Raw genomic sequence first — 24,602 nt, 5'->3', positions numbered from 1 at the left:
GGAGCATTCCTGCACTGCATTAGCAGCGCACGAGGGCTGCGGCAGGGGCCGGCCCGCCTCGGTGGAATTGAAATGATGTAATATTACTTTCAGAGGCAGTGCACTCATTGTCCGCGCGCCGCCCTCATCCCGTACACAGAGCACACGCGCTCATTCTGCAAAGTAGGCCTGGGCGGAAGTAATGCGGCTGTCGCAGGGGTATATTGCTGTGCCATTGTGAGACAAGCCATTTAGAGACTCTGCCGAGGACGCGAGAGTCGTGCACTGCTGAAAACAATATTAGAGTAAAAAAATGATGCTATGGCGCATGGTGCAGTTTTCTTGAGTGGCTTATACGCCTGCCACTGCCACTAACAATAGGGCTTGAAAGAACGATAGGTCATGAGAGTGAGAGAGAGTGGAGAGGTCGTGGGGAGAAAGGGGGCATGAATGGATGGGTGAATGGACGGATGGACAGAGAGAACGGAAGTGGATGAATTGGTGGGAGGAAGATGGCAGGGCCGCTAGACTGGCAAATGAACGCAATAGTGAATGGACTCGTGTGAAAGCCTCGAGTGAAGCCTCGATTGATGGCTGTTTAGTTTAATAGACGGAGAACTGGTTAGGATGAATGAATAGATGCTCCCCCGCTGGATTGAAGCTATGCAATTACCAACATATACATACACATGCAAATACTAACCGATATATACATAATGCAAGCAAATGTACTGAGGACGCATACATGGACTTTACCAAGCTCGCTTGAAGCTAAACAAATAATAACATATACATACATACATACAACATACATACATATATAAACACATGCAAAAAACATATTCTATCGAAACACACATGGATGAATGGATGTTACCAAGCTTGCTTGAAGGTAAACAAATACCAACATATACATAAATATATAGATACATACATACATACAACATATATGTATACATACATACATTCATATACATACATTCATATAGACATACATACAACATATATGCATACATACATACATATATACATTCATATACATACATATATACACACATACATACATACATACAACATATATGCATATATAGACGCATGCAAACAAATATTTTATCGGAGTACACATGGATGAATGGATGTTACCAAGCATGCGTGAAGGTAAACAAATACCAGACATATACATACATACAGACATATATGCATACATACACACATACATAGATATATACAAATATACGTACATTCATATATATATATATATATATATATATATATATATATATATATATATATATATATATATATACATACATGCATACAACATACATACATGCATAGGTACATCCACAAATACCAACTCATACATACATACACTCATGCAAACAAATATTCTGACGAAGCACATATGGATGGATGGATGTTACCAAGCTTGCTTGACGTCAAACAAATGCCAACATATCCATAAATACATACGTGAGTACATGCATACACAGACACCAACTCATGCATACAAACACACATGCAAACAAACATCCTGATGATGGATACATGGATGACTTGCCCATGGATAGAATGTTGGCAAGGGAAGCACAAAGACACGAACCCACAGATGGGTGGAATGGGTGTTATGAGAAGGATGAAACGTCCAGGAAACCCACTGGCCGTTCGCCTCGCGCCACAGGCAATAAAATCGCGGTGTCTTTTAGTGCAAACCCTCCGATCCGTCCAGCGGCAGCGCTCTCCGCGGGGCTGCCGCGGATGCTGTGTGCGCCCTCTCACAGAAAGCAATTAACAAGGCGCTTTCAGGCTCAAGCTGCTCCCCTCCTAATTATTGACCCAAATATGCAGTGCGCACGGGTTTCATTACACCGTGTGCTGAGGAGCAGGCCGGCACTGCTTGAAGCAGCTGAACTATTCAGTCTTTTTCCAAACGTGCCCCTGTGGGCGCGTGGGCGTGTGCACGTGCACACTGACTTGTGTGCGTGCGTACATTGAGCACGCGTGCTCTCACAGACAGCGTAGTATGACGAATAATTACAAAGCCCTCGACGCATCCAGAAAAATCTATTTGATGTTACAATATCTACTGGTATCCGCATTGCTTACGTCATTTGTTCTCACCAAGATGGATGAATGATAAAAAACTAAGAACCTGGTTCTTTCCCATCGGATTATGGAGCATTGTTCCTTCAGTGCACGCGGTCATAGGTAGCCCTGTCTTTATTTTGTGGCTACGCTCATGAGATGTGCCCTTTTCTATTTCTGGAAGGCCTATTCCATCTTTTTATTTTAACTGTGCTAGGCTAATGACAATTAAACGCAGTCATTCGGGTGATGGGATATAAAACCGCTCTGTAATGAAAAATAATGCTGCTGTTTCCGCCACTTTAGGCACTTGGGGTTAACAAAACAAATAGAACATGCAATGCCACCTGGTACTTAACTGCTTATTGAGAAGAGGAGCTGGTGCCCCCTGGAGATCTATGACCTCACTTAGCTGCCTGATGACGTAATTCAGATATTAAACGATGCCAGTGTTCATGCATCGTACATATATGTGACTAAGCTGTCCATTATGCGAAAGATTTTTTCGTTTTGAAGAGAAAGCCGAGTGTGTTACTTATTGTTCATTATGTAAATGGCAATTGGTCCATTTGAATAGGTGTTCATTCAGCTAAGTCTGTGGACAAGTTTATTATCCCATTCGCCATCTTACCTTCTGTAAAGGAAAATACAATGAAACAAATAATAAAGTCTTTTTACTAGAAAAAGGGGTTTGGCGCCTATTCGTCCATCGATAAGCCGCCTCGGGCTGTATTTCAGCCACAGTGGGCCAACCAGTAGTACACCCTGGCGCCTGGTGATGGCTAGAGCCCAGAGGGATGGAAGGTGAGAGCCTCTCCTTGGAATCTGTCCCTTGAAGCCACTGGCCCTCAATGGACGGCCTTGACGAATAGGTCCATTATACGAAGCCCGCCGAAGAGTAAGTACTTCGTTTTTACCCTCAGGAGAAGTTTAGCCTCTGATCTTGACTTACAATGACACGCTCTGAGTTTTTAACTCCTGTGGGTCATGTTCGAGATGGTTCTTCTGAGTTTTCTCTCAGGGACACAGTGGGTGAGCGGTTTTTATTAAAAAACATATTCATGATTTTTGTTCTAATATACTTCATGCAAAAAGTACATCTATCTAGCTATCTATCTATCTATCTATCTATCTATCTATCTATCTATCTATCTATCTATCTATCTATCTATCTATCTATCTGTCTATCTATCTATCTATCTATCTATCTATCTATCTATCTGTCTATCTGTCTATCTGTCTATCTGTCTGGCTGTCTGTCTGTCTGTATCTCTCTCTACCTACCTACCTGTCTGTCTGTCTGTCTGTCTGTCTATCTATCTATCTATCTATCTATCTATCTATCTATCGACCTATCCATCTATCCATCGACTTATTTATCCATCCATCCATCCACCCATCATTTTTGTTGATGCTCGCTAACCATAAGGTACATTATGGGGCAAGTGTGACAAAGTCATAATTATGTGGTAAACGTCAGAACCCATAAGTGTATAAGTTTATAGACCTGGGCCAGTGTCCATTGTTTTATCAAGAATTCTTTCAGGAAAAGTAAAGAAAGCCTAAACTGTTAATTCTAATCAGTATCCATTGTTACCTTCAGCTTGTAGAGAAGAGATTCAGCAATCTACTAACAAAAAGTGTTCCATAACAATGCAGAGGATGTAGTTGCTTAAACTTGCCATATTTAACCACATAATTAAGTATGGTTCTTCTAGTGTTTCACAGACAACCAAATAGCACAGGCAGTGTCTGACTTATATTTATCAATAAATATTTCCATGTTTGAAAAAAAAACTAAGTTTAAAGCCAAATATCCCAAAATAAAGAAGAATCATGTAACATAAAAGCTATATAAGGTGTATGGTGTGAAACATTGTCATATAGTTTCATCTCAGAGTTCTCTTGACATTAGGAAGCCGCTCAGCCTATTGTCTGGTGGCTTATGATTTCACCTGAACAAGAACACTTATTGCAATAATATCTGTCCGCCCTTTCTTCCTTCCATCAATCAATCAATGAATCAATCAATCTGTCTGTCTGTCTGTCTGTCTGTCTGTCTTTCTATGTATCTATCTATCATATAGAAAAAGCAATCCTTTATTTTCCATTTGTAATGTCAAGATTGACATTACGTGCTTGGATGTCAGTATTGCGCAACAAAATGCAGGGATATAAAACCTATATTTCACATGGATCCTTTACATATAGGAAATACATCTCGTTTCCTTGTGCAATATGATATTCCTCATTAGAATGGAAACCACCTAGAACCTCTACAGGCTTTATGACTGTCAGGGTTACTAGGATTATGTGGCAAGAGTACCTGAATGATATGGCATAATTTCTAAATTATGCGGCAAAAGAGCACATCATGTGGCACATTCTTTTGCAGCATTATGTTCATCAATTTTAGTTACAAATAATATTTTTGGGAAATCTGGCAATTATGGTGCAAATTATGTGGCACACATGTTAGTTTACTAATTATTTTGTAAATGCTGCAGTCAAAGATTTGCACAAACCCACTGAAACTCGCCAATGCCAATTGTTTTATGAACAAGATCAATTTATCCAAGAAAATTAAAGCTACACATCCTATTAACATCCATTTTTTGATGTACTTTGAGGAAAATAGCTCTTTCAATCTACATACTGCAAAATATACGCATATACCTGTAATAGAAAATAAACATATTAGGTAATATATAATATGGTCATAAATTACCACACTGGGGTTCAGGTGACATTTACTAACCACTCCGCCTTTTTTTCCTGGTTTACATCACTAGAACCCCCGATGGGCAGGTCCTATACCAATATATGTATCTCTCTAGCTCTGCATATATATACATATATATATTTTCCACAATTAGGTTCAATCCTGGCGCGCTCCACTGCGGGTGCCGGTGATGGGCTGATCCCTTGGAGCCCAAAAACAACTTTTTCACACAAAGACCCCACACTCAGTAAATCCTTAGTATTCTTCTCTCAATGGTGAACAGCACTAGTCCACCGACGCGTTTTGACCTCACAGGGTCCTTTTTCACTGTGAAAACGACCCTGTGAGGTAGAAACGTGTTGGTGGAATAGTGCTTAATTTGTAAAAGAATAAATGCCAGAGCCCTTCTTGGAAAGCCACTACATCCTGCAACACCTACACCCTGCCAGCACTTCCAATTGCAGAACTAGCATAAAATCTAACCGTCACACTCGTACAAGTGTGACAATTCAGGCTATTTCAGGCCACACAAAGCTATAATAATGACTGGAGAAGCTAGGATTATTAATTTTTCAATGCATCTTGACTTAATAAAAATGGTTGTTCTGCTGAACTGAAAATAAAAAAGACATCACCGCCATGCGGTGGACTGTCACTAGAGCCGGTGCTGACAATTAAGTGCTGTTGCCTGAGCACCGGAAACCCCAGCACAAATTAAGCACTGGCTGTTCACCATTAAAAGAAGAATACTAAGGATTTACTGAGTGCGACAATTTTGTGTAGTATATATATATATATATATATATATATATATATATATTATATATATATATATATATATATATATATATATATATATATATAATTACATAGCCATTCCTCATTTCAGTATGCCTTCTCTGCATAGATGTCAGCCTGACAGCATATACTTTTACACATTTTCTTTAATTACCTACCTCTGACTACCCATGTAGCCTTCCATCGTCCTGCTTTGTTGTACATCACATCACTCACAACATATATCTCTATACTACAGAATGAATAGTAAAACTCTACGTGACAGGCTTTCTCTCCGTGCATTTGCCTGCTGATTGCCAACACAGGGTGTCTACGTCATTTGCTTTGCAGCGATCACTGCTGTCTCAAGCACTGCGGTGTGGGGCTTTTGTGTTCCACATATACATTTCCTCTCCAGAATCTTTCCAGAGGGTTCAGAGCAGGGAAAGAGGTGTCTTTTTCTTGCTGTGCTGAGAGATGGGATCAGCCCCGGTATCCGTGAGGGGGCTACCGATTTGCAGAGACAGGGGAATTTCGACAAAGTCAGAGTGGGAGAGGCATTTAGAAACAGCAATCTATTCATACCTGGAAATGCACTGAGTCTGCAAGTGTGTGCCAGAGAGAGCATTAGACAGAGAATGGTGGCAGGCACCGATAGATAGAGGCGACAAGGGAATCGACAGCGAGAGAAAAGAGAGTGTGAGTGAGAGAGAGGATGTGAGAGAGCCAGAGGGTGAGGGAGACCTGGACAGGCACAGCGAACTGAGTGAGAAAAATGGAGACATACTGAGGTGAGAGAGAGAATGAGAAAGACAGATTGGAGAGCGGGATGGTATAACAGAGTAGGAGGGTTGAAGAGGAAAGAAAGAAAGAAAGAAAGAAAGATAGAAAGAAAGAAAGAAAGAAAGAAAGAAAGAAAGAAAGAAAGAAAGAAAGAAAGAAAGAAAGAAAGAAAGAAAGAAAAAGAAAGAAAAAAGAAAGAAAGAAAGAAAGAAAGAAAAAGAGAGAAAGAAAGAAACAAAGAAAGAAAGAAAGAAAGAGAGAAAGAAAGAAAGAAAGAAAGAAAGAAAGAAAGAAAGAAAGAAAAAGAAAGAACGAGAAAAAGAAAGAAAGAATGAAAGAAAGAAAGAAAGAAAGAAAGAAAGAAGCAAGCGATGGGGAGAAAAGGCAGTCACTGTTGATAATTCTAAGGGGCGTTTGATTTTGAGGGGACCAATTTTGCCGTACTGTTCTTCCCCTCAAATTTGTGCAATTTAAGATGTTACTTTCTGCAGTAGGTGGGGGCGGGGGGGCGAAGGATGACATTTTCTCACAGAAACTCTCCTTAAGGATTTCTTCGCCGTGGTGTGCTGAAGAAAGCCTCAGGCGAAATAATGATATCTATAAAAAGAGCCCCTTTCGGCAGCTCGTTATTTCGAGTGTGGTTGTAGTTCCAACGACAGTGGTGATCGCCCGCAATTAAAAGGGGGGGTCTGTTTTCATTCTGTGTCACATTTGACATGGCTGTCGTACCTTGGCCCGAACGTTGCACGTGTACAATTGGCTTTTTCTTCAATTAAAAAAGACTCCTATGATGCATGTTGGTCTGCTGCTGGCACACGACCGACAGAGACACACAGACGTGCATGGGACTCCCAATTATAGAGAGGGGCTTAGACCGGCCGTGGATTAGTTGGGGGTGCGTGGGGGGCGTCTAGTGGGTCCATGAGAGCGCACGGTGCGTGGATGGGTCTGTAGCCGTGCAGAAGTGGCATTCCCGTCACGTGCTGGCACGTGAAGCATCCTGTAGGAATCCATCACTGACCCACGTCTGTCATTCCCTGCCTGCGCCCTGCTGTGCGCAACGGGCTGTCACGAGGCCGCTAAAAAGGCGCACTGCCGACACACCAGGTATCCTTACACTCACTCATGCCGCTGCATAATGTACTTCTAGAGAAACCTCTTGAAGCCTAATTGACGCCCCTAGAAACACGCGAGAGTATTGCTGCTGCATATAAAACCACTGAAGTACCCACTACATACCGAAAGTCACCGCAATAAACGCACGCGTGCCATAAATGAACTCCATACATATAAAAAGCCCCAATTACTTTTTCTGACCCTCTGGGGGGAAATCTCCCCCTGTCGTCCTAAACGCGACCTCATCTCTGTCTGCTTTACATTATCAGGTTTATGCGGCATTTAGAGTTAGCCTAAACCACAAGGTATACATAAACCAGCTGGCGTTGGAGAGTCAAGGACGACCATGCCGCATAACTACCCCTAGGGGGTCTTCTGTATGGCTTGCGAGCGCCACTTGCCCTGACTACGGGGCTCCTAGGCGCACAGCCGCCCACGCTCCCACTGGCGACGCCCCTCGGCGCGTCCCACGCCCCACTCGCACACATTTACCTGCTGTCCGGCGCTGCACGGGGGCCGGAGGGGCGCCTCTCGCCCGGGCTTCGCAGCCCCAGGCCGGTGGACTCTCCGAAGTCCCAGTTCAGGAGCCACGGAGGGCGTGGGAAAGTTCTGTTCCAGCCGCCACCTTCCCCGCAAAAACCAGAAAGTGCAGCTCCCAGCCTTGTTCCCCCGGTGACTGCAGCTGGGCTCCGAGGCGCTGGGCGGAAGCCCCCTTCCGCCGCCATGGGTGGGGGATACATTTGTACTAATCCTCCCGGACAATTAAACTGCAGGACGTGGACGCCGCCAACCTCACTGAAAATACCGAATAAATGGTAAGGAATACGACCGTAAAACATATCCCAAGAATAAGGCGCCAAAGTGTACTCGAGGAGGAGGCTCTCCTCTGCATCCCTCCCTGTCCCCCACCCCCTCCTTTTTCGCATCCTCTTCTGCACACTCTCCCCCTCACGGTGTTTCGTGCCGGAGCATGTGTGATCTGCATCACCTCTTTTTATTTTTTATTTTAGGAAAAGTACCTCTGCAGAAATTAAACCAAAGTAAACCACGGGGGTGTGGGTGGGAGATACTATTTGGGATGGGTGACGCAGGGTGCCCCTTCCTGGAAACACTTTTTTAAAGGTATTACAGGAATGAGATTGTCTGATATTCCAATTTCGGAGAGGTGGGCATGTGTCGCCAGCCCACGTTCAGCCGTGGCCTCATTTCTGCTGCTGGAGCGTGTGCCTCCCTTGGGTCTGCCCCCGGTGCGCTCACTGAGTGGGCAGATTCCCTCATCCCCCCCCCCCCCCCCCCCCACACTCCGCCGCCCCCACTCGCTCCCTTCCCACGCAAAACACGAACCCAGTAGGGCTTCCCACTGCGCGCTCCCGAGGCCGGGCCAGGCGCAGCCTCGCGTCTTTCATGTCCCCCGTCGCTCCCCTCCCTTCTCCCTTCTCCCTTCTTTTTGACGTCGGGAAAAAAAAATCCAGCTCTGGTGGAGAGAGGAGGGGGCGGGAGAGCCGGAGAGCGAGGGAGCGAGCGAGGCTCCGGGATCTGCTGAATCCTCTCAATGATGCGCCGGCGATGAGGAGGACGAGCCGGGGAGCGGGCGGAGGGCGCCGCAGGGAGGACGCGCCGGAGCCGAGGGCGCTGAGCATGCCGCTGGCCGAGGTGCTGACTGCGGGCCGGGCCATGCCTCCACAGCCGCGACTGCCGCAGAGCGCAGCGGCCGCCCGTTGAAGCTGCGCACACGGCGGCGGGGGCAGCCTCCGTCCGCCTGGAGGACCGGAGACACCTGCCGCATCGTGCGGACCACCTGCGACCATCACACGGCGTCGGGGTCCGACAACCCGCGGCGCTAGGAGCCTGAACCCGCACCGCAACGGGGGCAGGAGACTGCATCTACGACAGGGCAGGCACAGGGCAACAGCAAGCCTGAAGCTGCACGGGGCCGGGGGGCAGTAGCCCACACTGGGACATCCGCACCGGGAGCCTGTAACCATCACAAGGCACCGTGAGCCTCCAACCATCACAAGGCATCTGGAGCCTGCAACCACAGTGAGACTGCAATCACACGGCAAAGGGAACCAGCAAGCCAGCACCTGGAACCAAAACAAGGCAACCACAGGGCAACAGAGACTGCAACCGCACAGCACAGGCTGCCAGCAGGCAGGTGCCCGGAACCTGAACCCCTCACAGCCACAGGGCACCAGAGAGAGTGCAAAGAAACAGGCAGACACCCGGAGCCTGGACACCTCACAGCCACAGGGCACCAGTGAGACTGCAAGCACACAGCACAGGGTGTCAGAAAGCCGGCACCAGCAGCTTGTAACTATCACCGGGCGCCGTGAGCCTGCTGCATCAGGGCCCCAGCTGCGCAGAAGCTACAGAGCACGGGGAGGGCTGCAGCCAAAGGCCGCCTGGCAAACACCAAACATCCATCCGCACAGCACCGGGCAGCGCGCACTGAACTGAGGGCAGCCACCAACCACACATTGCATTCCCGGCACGTCCGGACTCTCTCTCCCCCTTTCACCGCAGCTCCGCCGGAGGAGAGAGGGGAACAGAAACACAGAAGGGGGCAGGAACGTCGACCCCCAACTCCACCGTGTGTTCTTTTCCCGTCTGGATGTACAAACATCGCGCCGACACACGGTAAGTGGCGCTTCCTTCACACCGACATGTACTCTGTTTGGGAGATAAAATGCGCGCAGTCAGTTGTCTGTCGGCGCAGACCGGACAAAGCCACAGCAACTGCATTCGAGCCCGTGACGTTTTTCCGTTCCCCCAAATCCTGTCCCTTAATTGCACTCAGCATTTCTGCCCTGCAACCAAGTAGCGTTCATCCCTGCCCCCCGCCCACCACCCCGAAAGTACCTCACACAAACCCCAGTCACGGGCGCGTATTTTAGGTTATTCACATTGTATGGTGTTTTTTTGCACTATTGAAAGTTGAGCGGAACCATTACGGGGTTCCTTGAACATGTAGTCACAGGGCGATGCCGACGTTTTCTATCGCCCAGCTCTGAGCCCTTCTAAAATAAATGCACCTATCAGCGATTTGATATTGAAAATGCAGCACGTATGGCATTAGCCGGGGACGTGTCTCCCATTCTTTTGAGTGAAGTCTGATTTAAAGCGATAAATGCCAAGTGAAACCATTTTTTTCTGCTGGGGGATTACGGTTATTCCAATTCTGTAATGTGATATTTATGATTTGCGGGGGGTGGGTTTGAAGTGCCAACACGAACACACAGTCGCTCAATCCGATCGCCTTTGAACTGGTTCCAATAGTGTGCCCAGGCGCTCTCTGCGTCTGCAAATCCGAGACAGGCGATGCATGCGCCCCCCCCACACTCGCGCCCCCACCTCCTCTCAGACTCAGCAGCCTCCCTCTGTCAGCTGCCCCTCAGATCTGCTGATCTCACGGGCATGTGCCCGACACAGATTAATCATCGCTAAACGCTTTAATCAGCTAAACTGGGAGATGTGTAGGTATGTGGAAATTAAACAGCCCTCGCGCCGCTCCGTCCCGACCCCCTGAGCGTCGGATTCAAGTCGCCGACTGTCACGGTCTCATTATCCAGGTAGGATCAAGCGCGCGCCAGCTGGTGCACTGCCGTGAACTTCAAAGCGCTCGAGCCGTCTGCCTCGCGCCCCGCACGCAACTTTGTGGCGGGGGCCGCCCTCCGGTGCGGTGTTAAAACTGGCCCGGGTGGCCAGACGTGTAGGTCACCTTTTCCAATGCATGTTTCCAATTCTTACTGTGAAAGGAAACCCCTAAAAATAAATGTATGTGCGCCGTGTCTATGGTGACAGGATTTGCTAACATTCTGCAGACAGCTCCTGAATTGGTGCAAAGGAAAGAGGGACGTCTTGGTCCATTATGTAACAGCGGGTATATTATTGAAAATTGCATTGCATAATTAAATCTGACAAAATGATTGAAGCACAGAAATGCAGGTGTACGTTAGAGCTAGTTTGAACCCGTAGCAGGTGACAAGATGCGTGGGGATTTGCATGTTTTCGGGTTTGTGCTGTTTGTAGTTTAATTGGGTGTTTGTTTTTCCTTCTTTTCCAGTTGGCTTTCGCCCTACAATGGAGCCTTCCCCCGCAGAAGCCCGCCTTAAAGCAAGCATGCTGTGGGTGACCCTGCTAAGCACAATCGCCCTCTGTTGGACCACCCCCATCCCCCTGATCGAGGACTCGGAGGAGATCGACGAGCCCTGCTTTGACCCCTGCTACTGCGAGGTCAAGGAGAGCATTTTCCACATCCACTGCGACAACAAGGGCTTCACCAACGTCAGCCAGATCACCGAGGTCTGGTCGAGGCCCTTCAAGCTCTACCTGCAGCGCAACTCCATGCGGAGGCTGTACGCCAACAGCTTCCTGCACCTCAACAACGCCATCGCCATCAACCTGGGCAACAACGCCCTGCAGGACATCCAGGCCGGGGCCTTCCACGGCCTGCGCGTGCTCAAGAGGCTCTACCTGCACGAGAACAAGCTGGACGTCTTCCGGAACGACACCTTCCTGGGGCTGGAGAGCCTGGAGTACCTGCAGGCCGACTACAACGTCATCAAGCGCATCGAGAGCGGGGCCTTCCGGAACCTGAGCAAGCTCAGGGTTCTGATCCTGAACGACAACCTGATCCCGCTGCTGCCCTTGAACCTCTTCAAGTCGGTGTCCCTGACGCACCTGGACCTGCGCGGGAACCGCTTGAAGCTGCTCACCTACCGGGGCATGTTGGACCACATTGGGCGGAGCCTCATGGAGATCCAGCTGGAGGAGAACCCCTGGAGCTGCACGTGCGAGATAGTGCAGCTGAAGAGCTGGCTAGAGCGCATCCCCTACACGGCCTTGGTGGGGGACATCACCTGCGAGACGCCCTTCCACTTCCACGGCAAGGACCTGAGGGAGATCAAGAGGAGCAAACTCTGCCCCCTGCTGTCGGAGAGCGAGGTGGAGGCCAGCCTGGGGATCCCCCAGCTCCCCTCCAGCAAGGAGAGCGCCTGGCCCACCAGGCCCTCGTCCATGCTGTCCTCTTTCCATTTCACTGCTTCCTCTGTCGAGTACAAGACCTCCAACAGGCAGCCCAAGCCTACCAAGCAGCCCAGGCCGCCCAGGCCCCCGCCGACGTCTCGAGGCCTCTACCCCGGGCCCAACCAGCCCCCCGTGGCCGCCTACCAGACCAGGCCGCCCATCCCCATCATATGCCCCACCGGCTGCTCCTGTAACTTGCACATCAACGACCTGGGGTTGACAGTCAACTGCAAAGAGAGGGGGTTCCACAACATATCCGAGCTCCTTCCAAGACCCCTCAATGCCAAGAAACTGTACCTCAGTGGCAATCTCATACAGAAAATCTACAGGTCGGATTTCTGGAATTTTTCCTCCTTGGATTTGTTGCACCTGGGGAACAACCGCATTTCCTACGTCCAAGATGGCGCCTTCGTCAACCTGCCCAACTTGAAAACCCTGTACCTGAACGGGAACGACATCGAAAAGCTGACCCCGGGCATGTTCCGGGGCCTGCAGACGCTGCATTATTTATACTTCGAATACAACATGATCCGAGAAATCCAGCCCGCTGCTTTCAGTCTAATGCCAAATCTGAAACTCTTGTTCCTGAACGACAACCTGCTGCGCACGCTCCCCACGGACGCCTTCGCGGGCACCTCCTTGGCCAGGCTCAACCTGAGGAACAACCACTTCCTGTACCTGCCCGTGGCCGGGGTCCTGGAGCACCTGAGCGCCATCGTCCAGATCGACCTGAAGCAGAACCCCTGGGACTGCACCTGCGACCTGGTCCCCCTGAAGCAGTGGATCGACACCATCAGCTCGGTGATCGTGGTGGGGGACGTGCTGTGCCGGAGCCCCGAGAACCTAACGGACAAGGACCTGAAGCTGCTGGAGGTGGAGGCCATGTGCCCCGAGCTCCTGCAGGCCGCAGCCGCGGCCTCCCCGGCCTCCCCCGCGGGCGTGGCCCCGACCAGCTCGTCCGCCTTCGAGTTCTCGCCGCCAGGGGGCCCCGTGCCGCTGTCGGTCCTCATCCTCAGCCTCCTCATCCTCTTCTTCTCGGCCGTCTTCATCGCCGCCGGCCTCTTCGCCTTCGTGCTGAGGAGGCGGAAGAATCTGCCCTTCAAGAAGCGGCACGAGGTGGACCTGGGCCTGCAGATGCAGTGCCGGATCTTCGAGGAGCGGCCCAACAACTCGCCCGAGAAGGCCGCGGGCCACGTCTACGACTACATCCCGCACCCGGTGACCCAGATGTGCAACAACCCCATCTACAAGCCCCGCGAGGAGGAGCTGGGCCGGGAGTTCACGGAGACCAAGGAGAACAACACCAACTACCGGACTCTGATGGAGAAGGAGAAGGAGTGGGCCCTGGCGGTGTCCAACTCCCAGCTCAACACCATTGTCACTGTTAACCAGGCGGTGGATTTCGCGGGGTTTCACGAGAACGGCGCGCTCTTCCCCGGGGGCGCGGACAGAGAAAGGCCGCCCCAGACGGTGGGCTTTGTGGACTGCCTCTACGGCACGGTGCCCAAGTTAAAAGAGCTGCATGTCCACCCCCCTGGCATGCAGTACCCAGACTTGCAGCAGGATGCCAGACTCAAAGAGACCCTGCTGTTTGCCACCGGGAAGGGCTTCTCAGAGCAAACCCAAAGCGAATACCTCGAGTTAAGGGCCAAACTCCAAACCAAGCCGGATTACCTCGAAGTCCTGGAGAAGACCACCTATAGGTTCTAGTGGGGCGAAACTCGTCAGCGCCCCAAACACGCATGACACAGATGATGTACACTCGCGCCCCCCCCCCAAGTTGTTTTGGGGGAAATGGGCCATAACCAGATCATTGGTCAATGAAGTGCCTTCGCAGACTTTTGCCAGCAACGTTATCAATCATTATTTTTATAGGAGATTAAGAAACATGACTGTGCCATGTAAGGTATGAGGGGTCTGTGTACTGATCCCGCTCAGTAATTCCATGTGTCTTTTTTGGTAGCACCTTACCTTTTCATGGGAGGGGGCGGGGCTATGGAATCTTGGCTTTCTTATACAAAGATTTGCCCATGGCACAAATTCTGTACATTTGATGCAGTTTGCTGCATGCCTGGAAACTGCAGGGGAGGGTAATGCTCGAATGTTCTCACTCAGACACACCCATCCATCCAGCCATTCTCCCATCACGCAGATGCCCGGGTTTTCCTGCAGTTGTTGTTCCGTGTTTATTTTCACCCTTCACACGATTCCTAACGCAGACTCGCTATCACTGTCCAGCACGCAGCTAGTGAAAGGCGTCCTTGGGAATCCATGTCTCTAAGGGTGGATAAAAGGACGCGCTGCTCTCTTTAAACAAGCTAAATATGCACGTGGGCAAGTGTGTGTGTGTGTATGTGACACACACCGACGTATGCGCATTCTGGATGTGAACACATACACACACAAACACACATCACACACACAATCACACAACAAACACACACCACAAACACACACACAACAAACACACACACACGCACACACGCACACACGACATAAACACACACAAACACCACACACACAAACACACACCACACACACAACAAACACACACGCACACAGGACACAAACACTACACACACAAACACACACCACACACAACAAACACATACACACACAAACACCACACACACAAACACACATCACAAACACACACACACCACAAACACACCCCACACAGACAACAAACACACACACACAACATAAACACACACACACAAACATCACACACACACAACAAACACACGCACACACGACACAAACACACACCCATAAACACCAAACACATACACACGCACAACAAACACACACACCACACACTCACAACATACACACAGACGTACAAACACACACTAAACACACATACGCGGCTATAAATTCCACTAACGGCTTTCTAGGAATCACGTTTAATAGTTTCTCGTGCACACACACAAAGAACTAAGAAATGTGCATATATTTATTCTGTATTTTCAGTGAATATTAATTGTAAGGTAATGTTTAATCAATGTACAGTGATTATGCGTCTGGTATAGCTTTTCTAATAAAATATATCTTTTTTGAGAAAACATACAAACACACACATATTTGTATACATATATGTACATGTATGTGTGTATACAAATATCTATATATTCATATATACATATATATGTCCATACATAGATACACATTTACACACACACACATACATTTATTTATTTAAAAAAACGATAGCTTCAAAACAAAACACTATCTATCCATCTATCTATCCAAACACTTCCTAAAATCTCTGAAAACCCTCAACCATTATAAGAAATACTTTTTAAATCCAAGTTTTATTAGGTTTAACTGAATGAAGTCTGTATTACCATAAAGACATACACATATTCATCAAAAATTTGCATTGAAGAAAACACCACCACGACCCCGAAGGATGCTAATAGTGCAAAAGATACAATGCAAACACAACAAAGCAAAAAAAAAATACCAGGCACCACATGTTCACATGATCGCTTGAAATGACACTCATATGTTGAGTGGAAAGACCAGTCTTCCAACCCAATCAATCTCTACCTTCCAGTATCACTAGATTGATAGCACCCAGCACATTGTTGGTTCTAGCAAAGCTGCTGCAAGTAAGCAGCTAGCCTCTCTAATTTCGTAAACAATTAATTTCCCCTTTTAACCAGCTGTTTGAAGCCTGCTACACATATACACGGCCTCTAGCATATTTCGAGGCTTTAACCAAGTTGCAGTTAATATAAGTTCGAGGAACCCTTTAGTTAAATGCACTAGTTTCAAGGCATCTTTAGGCTTGCTTCAGTGTGTGTGCTAAGCTCAGCCAGGAGCTGAACCGTGCTGCCGCAGTGCGACAGCAGAGGGCGCTCTAGCTCCAGTGTTTGGAAACGCACCGTGCCCTGATGCAGAGCACCCTCCCGACAGACACCCTTGAACTCCCGCGCCGACCCTTCCCGAATCTGTCATTAACGAATCCATTACTGCACCCTGAATGTAATCTATCAGATGTCACGGAAGCCTTACACCGAGATCAGAGGATACTAGCAAGGCCGCCGGCCGCCATTACACATAGGCTCAGTCAACGAAACACGTCTGCCATTTCACGCAGTGCCGAAACCCTCCCGCACAGGCAGGACACCAGAACACACTGTGCAGTGCACCCAACACCGTGTACAGCGCCCCCCCCTCTCCCCGCCGCTGTATTTATAGCTGTCACTTTTCACTGTTATGTTTCTGACGTACATTCCCACCCCCTCGGTAGTAGTGCTTTACCGTATGGTGTTTATTACTGCTTTCAGCACTAATATACATACTGTATAAAAAAAAGCATGCGCTAGATTTGAACACACACTCCGAGTGCAAGGCCGGACCCCGAGACTCCATTAAATTCACGCATGCATCACATTGAACCACCACCCTGATTTGGTTTTACTTTATTCATAATTTATTTCATTATTTTTTATTTTTTTTGCAAATCAGGTTTCAGTGCTACCCCTAGTGTTACTGGTGCTGTGCCCATTTAATGCCCTGTGCCCATCCGCCATCTCTTAAATATTAGGGGAACGTTATAAATAATATTTATATTTTATGGACTGAACGCAAAACGTCTTCAACAGTTAAAAAAAAAGTAGACTAAAGCTGTTTCGCCAGGACACGGCCGCGGAATCTATTCATTTATTGAAAATAAATTTATTCTATGAGAATGACATTTTTTTTGTATTAAAGGAGATACTTTTGGCTTATTTGGAGTTTCATTTCCCTGTTTAGTTAGCTCGACTTTGCCTGTGCGTGGTAGAGGGTGATTGCTTCTGATCTTATACTGTGACCGATGCTCAAAATGCATAATCGTACCTAATATTACAATATTTGCTTATGTTCCTTGAGGTAAGTTTATTTGTCGTGGGCCCCAGAGTCCGGCATTCCATCTCACCTGTGGTGGGAGCCCGCATATCTAATAATCTGTGAATTTATCTGATGAGCAGTGTGGGGGGACATATACTATTTGGGGAGGAGTGAAACACGTGCAATGACCAATTTCCATGCGTGAGATGTTAAACGGGAAATGTTTGCAGTAGAGGCCTATTTTTAGCTTCCACCAGCATGTCCGTGGGCACGCGCTCGTCAGCAATTCATTGAATGTCTTGAACAGATAGGGCCCTGCGTTGAAACAGGGGTGTTTGATTATAATTTGGGCTCCCGTTTTCATGGTTTTATTTTTCTGACATTTATGTATGCATCTATATTTATTTCTTGCTAATTTTATCTGTATTTACCAATATTTATTTTGGGTTTTGTGGGGGGAAAAAGGAATTTGAAACTAGTATATTTCCACGTTTATTTAGCCGTACATGTGCACTCATAGTTGAATGCCTGACATGTGTCAATTACCTGAATACCCACAGATCAGATGATAAATCATTGCACTTATATGAAATTTGCTAATTTTAGTATCAACTTTGTGTATATATACTGATGTTTAAGCCTCGTTGCTTAAAATTCCTTTCTCACTCCTTCCCTGTCAATCTTCACAGCCATTGGCCTGACAGCATTTAGAATCACTCAAAAACAACCTAATTACGGTTTTTATCCACATTTAAAAATAAATCCAGACAGGAAAATAAGTGGTTTTCTGTTTGCTTATATTTGCAAAAATTAGTAAAAAGGGAAACGGAGCATTAGTTATAATCTCATTCTGTGTGCACCGCTGTGGTAAACGAGCATGCAGTTTGCTAAAAGGACGCAGAACAAAAACTGCATCTACCTATTGCTGTTACTGGATGTATGACATTACAACGCATGCTTTTACATCGCATGCCTTTACAACGCAAGTATTACAACGCAGTCCATTACAACGCATAGTGCTTTGGGGTGCTGGATAGTGAATAGTTTAATTTACTATTCCAACTGCAGTCCCTGTGGACACTAGGGAAGGTTATTGGATAGTAAATTAACCTATTTCCTATCCTAGAGCGCCCCCCAGAGCAATGCGTTGTAATAGTTTACGTTGTTATGGTTGCGTTGTAAAGGCTCTGCGATGTAAAATTTGCGTTGTAAAGGTTGTTTACCGCTGTTACTTATTAACTGTATGCAGACCAACCTACCCTTAGCCTCTACAGCAGAGTTCTCCCAAGTTGGTCCGGGTGGGGGGAGGGGTTGGATGGGGGGGTGGATTTATCCGTGACAGATTTTGAGCATATCCCCATTTAGATCAATGTAGTTATCTTAAAATCTGGCATGGATCTTGCACTCCTGAGCTTTGAGAACCCTTCTCTACAGAGTTGGCTCTGCTGGAAAGTCCCACTCACCAACAACAAATGGTTCCTGTTTGGCCCTTTCACTGGTGTTCTTATTTTGGAAGGACGCCCCATGCACTACTATGATTATTGGGAGTCTCATGGCTGCAGTTGCAATTTTTCTTCAACCAGTGGAATGGCTACTGTTTTGTTGTATATCTACCTAAGAATGTACAGAGTGTTATATAATATGCTATTTATTACCATTGTTAAGCATCAGGAACATCTGGGTCTCACGAGAGGCCCCTCCCCGCTCTCAACAATAGTTAAATATATCACATATTACTCTGGAGGCTGTTAAGAATGGTTTCTGCCGTGCTGTTATGACAGTATTGAAGTTATATGAGAAGATATTTAAACAGTGAAAGTACTTGGGGGAGTGGGGTTATTTCCTGCAGTAGAAGAAAATCTCATTTCCTAGTGTCAGCCGGGGCCGGACTGGGAACTCAAAGCAGCCGTGGCAATTTTGAATGTCCAGCTTCCGGGTGGTGGGGGAGGTGCAAGTATGAAGCACTTTAGTTTTAGTTACTGGGGGGAGGGATACATAAGGCAGCCCCGCTGCAAAACAAGCCCCCAGTAGCAAAAAGAGTCTCCCACTGCTACAAATCGTGCCCCCACCCTTCCAGCCTCCCAGGAAAATGCCCAATGCCTGCTATGGCCAGTCCAGCCCTGGTGCCAGCCAGGGCCGGACTGGCTACCAGGCAGCATGGAATGCTCCTGAGCTGGGGGCTAATTTCGTTGATGGGGACCTGCGTGTACTAAACGAAATTCGTTTTGTTTACATTATTTTGAAGTACACGCAGGTCTCCATGTACGAAATCAGCCCCCACTGCAGTAAAATCTTCTAGCAGCTCGGCAGCATTCCAAACTGCCCGGTAGCCAGTCCGGCCCTGGTGCCAGCTGCCATCCTCTGTAAAGTGACAGCAATATGATGTCTAGGAGGACCTGGTTATTATTCCCCCAGTTACTATCTGGGATGGTTATCACATTCAATTTGTCGTTTGCACTGTAGTAGTGATAAACACTAAGTTATGAATACCACTACTCTTGTTCCAAGTACCATGATCATAAGCCACATTTGTTTTAAATGGCTTTTGTTTTGGGTCACAGACCTCGTTGGTGACTTTGTGACTGTAATATGGTCATGATATACGGTTGGGAGTACATTCAATTTGTGTGTGTGTTTTCCTTTCTCGACAGCCAAAATAAATGTGGCCTCTTAACATATCTTTTAGAACAGGCAAGCTGAGAAACAGCTATACACACAATTGTTACTGTAGTGCAAATGCCCAGTTCCATGTTATTAACCCACTAAGTAACTGGAAAAAATCCGGCTTACTGCTTCACAGATGTGGTAGGTTGCGAAGGCCCCAAACTCACCAGTACTACTCCCGCAAGTGCAGCACTTCATCCATGATGGTGTCCACGAGCACGAAAAGGAAGGACTTCCCTCCTGCTCGTGGAACACAAATCCAATCAATCCTGGAGCTGCTCTCAAGCTGAGAGCAGCTCTAGGATTGGTGGGAGCAGGCTAACCCAGTGCTCATTTTGAGGCTGAGGGCCTGTGCCTGGAATCCCCTGGCCGTTTCACAGCCAGGGGATTGCTGGATCTACAGTGCACATGTCAGGCTGGCCATAGCAAGAGAGCCGCCCAACTCGACATGCGCACTGCAGGGGCAGCTGTAATCCTAAAAAGCAGGATCCAGCCCTGCTGCCTGCCCTCACATTCGTGCCAGCCAGCAGAAAATAAAATGGCATATCAACAAATTGGCATCGCCATGTCATTTTATTTACTCATATGTGCCTGCTGCGCTGCCGCAGGCGAGGCCATGCCCCTCCGCTCCAGAGGATGAGCTGTCCCCGAAAAGAACGCAAGTGGGCCCATGTTCAAAAGGCCTACTTATTGTAATTGTATCACACAACACAGATTCAACTCCTTCTACTCTGCATATGGCTAAAATTCATTAGATCTACTGCATATAAAAACAGCATGGCTTGAGCCATACACACAGCAGTGCAGAGTGTAATATTGATGAGGCTGGGGATAGCATACTGACCCACTTGAGGATTAGCCTCGTGTGAGCCACAGCCAGAGCCCCTCCCACCCTCACCAATTGCAACAAGTGGTAAATCCACTTTACATAACTGCATACATAGCCTGCAATATAGGTCTAGTAGAATGCAGTCAAACTGATTAACAAGATTATCTTAATAACCAGGTGCTGAAGTGCTTCATTATTAGGGTATGATGTGGCTCAAGTTTCATACTGGGTGAGTTATGTAGAAGACAACTGTGCAATTACTGCCCTTGTCACTGACTAACCAGGTGTACATTGGCTACAACAGATCCCTTACACATGGGACCTCTTGGTAATTTTTTATTTATTGTGGTTGTATTGCGAGAAGAGGGAAGGCCTGTTAATCGTGAGATGGAACCCAACACCCCCTTTCAGGAGGTGCATAAAATAAATGTGAACAACTCTTGATCTTATACTGAATCTGACACAGGATTTGATTTCTAACACTTACCTAAATTCCATTGAGCACTGTAAGACCCCTACAGATAGCAGCAACTAGCAGTACATATATCAGCTAATAACAATAGCAATAATGAATGTATTGGTTTCTTGACTGTTTTGAAACGTGCATGTTGGTCGAATATTTTCTTCGGCACCTTTTTCGTTGTGTGTGCCTCACATTTTTCAGGAAGTTTGGATGCTGCTGTGTCCTCAGTGTTGCTATGCTGAAGGCTAGCTTAAACTCAGAGGTCTCTGGTCGAAAGGCATCTATTGGTAGTGCAGCTTAGCTCTGCTTCGCTTTGCCCTGTGGAAAAATGTAAACATGGATTATGTGTGGAAAGAGCTACAGCCCCTTAAAATATTCTTTTTTTGAGGTTCACAGACTTTCTAGTTTGGCTGATCTGCCAATAGCAGATGATCCTATCAAACTAGGGCTAGAGAAATATTGAAAGGGGCATGGTGGTGTTCATAAAATTGATTGTATGCATCGCACTCAAGTTATCAGATAAGCAGCTAACTTGTGTTTCACACTTGGGGCCCTGATTATTACGGGTTTGGTGGTGTGTGGCCGGGTCAGCCCTGCCACCGTACCGCTAAACTCTCAGTCGGGCCACCTGCCAGATTATGAGTATTTCTCGTGTCTGGTGGGCCTTTTTTATAAGTTCCAACAGCGCTGAAAATAGGTACCGCAATGGGAATGCCAAAACAGTTCCCGCACTGCATGCACTGTAAAGCTCATACCGTTCTGGAACTGTGGTGCATGCAGATAGGTGACCCCCACTGCATGTACCCCAGGGCACATAGTCACAACCCCTTTCTCCCTGGCTGCCACGGTTTTCACTGCAGTTGAACCGCCATGAAAACTGTGGCTGAGAGGACACTCGTAATATGCTTGGCGGGAGCGTGATGGTCCTTCCAAGCATATTACAGCCTCCTGACTACCGCAACATCTCCATGGAATGGCATTTCCCTGGTGGTTGTGGCAGGGCAATGGCAGTCTGACCACCCTAAATGTAATGGGGTAATCAGAAGACTGCCACATCCGCACCCTCCCCAGTCTGGCAGTTCATCAACCACGAGACTCGTTATGGAGCCCTTGGTGCTTTGTCTAGGCTTGGAAGTAATGGATGACTGTAAAACATATGTGAGATTTGGGGTATCTCTTTTGGTAGGGATGTTCACAACTTAAATACTTTAGAGTGCAAATACTTTCAACCTTGCACTCAGAGCTGCATTTTATACCATCTTTGCACACTCTTGGCCAACCAATATTGACGATGTTTTACGATGTTGACATTGGCCTTGCAATTGAAGCCTTGTTGTTAAAGGTATAAGAACTAGAGGAACCAATGGACATGTGTTTACTAGGGAAACAATCCATTGGCATTGATCTCTTTCTTCGGTCTGTCCAGGGAGAAGCAGATGTGGAATTAACTACCAAAGACCAATCTCTTTGTCTGTTGTATCCAAGACCATTAATAGGAAGTGTGACACCACCAGACTGTCCCAGCATTTTGGTGCCATTTGTTTTCTCGGATTTGTAGGCTCTTGCTTAACCTCTGAGGAGCAGAAACAGATCTTGTCAAATGTTGTCCTCTAAGTTGCTAGGGCTTTCAAGAGTGATGTTAGAGAGAGTACCACTTGTCTAGTGTCCTTGTCATTGGAAGTCCGACAACATTTGTACAGTGTGTTCCCTTATACTTTTCTAGTATTGGTGCTAATTTGAACAATGTTGTGTCACTGACTGACACTGTTTGCAATAGTCTTAAGATGTAAAGGCCAGTTCTATGCATCATATGACATGAATTTGCACTGGTGAGAGGCTATTTTGCATTTTACTGCCCATGTTCTAAGGAGGAGGATGTTCACTCCTAGATTCCAGTCTTTCTGTTTCCTCAATATATCACTACAGGTTGTCAGTCTATAGAGTTCTGCTACCTCAATATCTCACTACTGGTTGTCAGTCTATCTATAGAGTTCTATCGCCTCCAAATATCACTATTGTTTGTCAATCTAGAGTTCTGTTGCCTCACTATCTCACTACTGGTTGTCAGTCTATCTATAAAGTTCTGTTGCCTCCATATCTCACTACTGGTTGTCATCCTATCCATACAAATCTGTTGCCTCAATACCTCACTACTGGTTGTCAGTCTATAGAGTTCTGTTGCCTCCATATCTGACTACTGGTTGTCAGTCTATCCATACAGTTCTGTTGCCTCAATATCTCACTACTGGTTGTCAGTCTATTTATGGAGTTCTGTTGCCTCCATATATCACTATTGGTTGTCAGTCTAGAGTTCTGTTGCCTCACTATCTCACTACTGGTTGTCAGTCTATCTACAGAGTTCTGTTGCCTCCACATATCATTATTGGTTGTCAGTCTATCTTTATAGTTCTGTTGCCTCGATATCTTACTACTGGTTGTCAGTCTATAAAGTTCCGTTGCCTTCATATCTCACTACTGGTTGTCAGTCTATAGAATTCTGTTGCCTCAATATCTCACTACCGGTTGTCAGTCTATTTATAGGGTTCTGTTGCCTCCATATATCATTATTGGTTGTCAGTCTAGGGTTCTGCTGCCTCATTATCGCACTACTGGTTGTCAGTCTATCTACAGAGTTCTGTTGCCTCCATATCTCACTACTGGTTGTCAGTTTATCTATAGAGTTCTGTTGCCTCAATAGCTCACTACTGGTTGTCAGTCTATAGAGTTCTATTGCTACAGTATCTCACTACTGGTTGTCAGTCTATAGAGTTCTGTTGCCTCCATATTTTACTGCTGGTTGTCGGTCTATAGAGATCTGTTGCCTCCATATCTTACTACTCGTTGTCAGTCTATAGAGGTCTGTTGCCTCAATATCTCACTATTTGTTGTCTGTCTATCTCTAGAGTTCTGTTGCCTCCATATCTCACTACTGGTTTTCAGTCTAACCATACAGTTCTGTTGCCTCAATATCTCACTACTTGTTGTCTGTCTATCTATAGAGTTCTGTTGCCTCAATATCTCACTACTGTTGTCAGTCTATAGAGTTATGTTGCCTCAATATCTCACTACTGGTTGTCAGTCTATAGAGTTCTGTTGCCTCCATATCTTACTACTGGTTGTCAGTCTATAGAGATATGTTGCCTCCATATCTTACTACTGGTTGTTAGTCTATAGAGGTCTGTTGCCTCAATATCCCAGTACTGGCTGTCAGTCTATCTTTAGAGTTCTGTTGCCTCAATATCTCACTACTGTTGTCAGTCTATAGAGTTCAGTTGCCTCAATATCTCACTACTGGTTGTCAGTCTATAGACTCCTGTTGC

At 46.9% G+C, this 24,602-nt stretch overlaps 1 protein-coding gene across 2 annotated transcripts; it reads left to right on the top strand.

Moving 5' to 3' along the window:
- Positions 1-8,150: 8,150 nt before the first annotated feature.
- SLITRK3 (SLIT and NTRK like family member 3) lies at positions 8,151-15,016 on the top strand. Of its 2 annotated transcripts, none has more exons than XM_078665773.1 (2): positions 8,151-8,277; positions 11,526-15,016. In XM_078665773.1, the coding sequence occupies exon 2, from the start codon at positions 11,543-11,545 to the stop codon at positions 14,195-14,197; it is 2,655 nt and encodes an 884-aa protein (XP_078521899.1). In that variant the 5' UTR covers positions 8,151-8,277; positions 11,526-11,542; the 3' UTR covers positions 14,198-15,016. The 2 variants fall into 2 exon arrangements, with proteins under 2 accessions (XP_078521899.1, XP_078521898.1); XM_078665772.1 differs by lacking the exon at positions 8,151-8,277 and adding an exon at positions 9,048-10,099.
- Positions 15,017-24,602: the final 9,586 nt, after the last annotated feature.

This window comes from Lissotriton helveticus, chromosome 11 (assembly GCF_964261635.1).
Source record: "Lissotriton helveticus chromosome 11, aLisHel1.1, whole genome shotgun sequence".
Taxonomy (NCBI): Eukaryota; Metazoa; Chordata; class Amphibia; order Caudata; family Salamandridae; genus Lissotriton; species Lissotriton helveticus.
This window is presented reverse-complemented; position numbering and strand designations above follow the sequence as displayed.

Excerpts from the sequence above, each read along its gene's own strand:
- SLITRK3 (XM_078665773.1), top strand. The coding sequence starts at position 11,543 with ATGGAGCCTTCCCCCGCAGAAGCCCGCCTTAAAGCAAGCATGCTGTGG.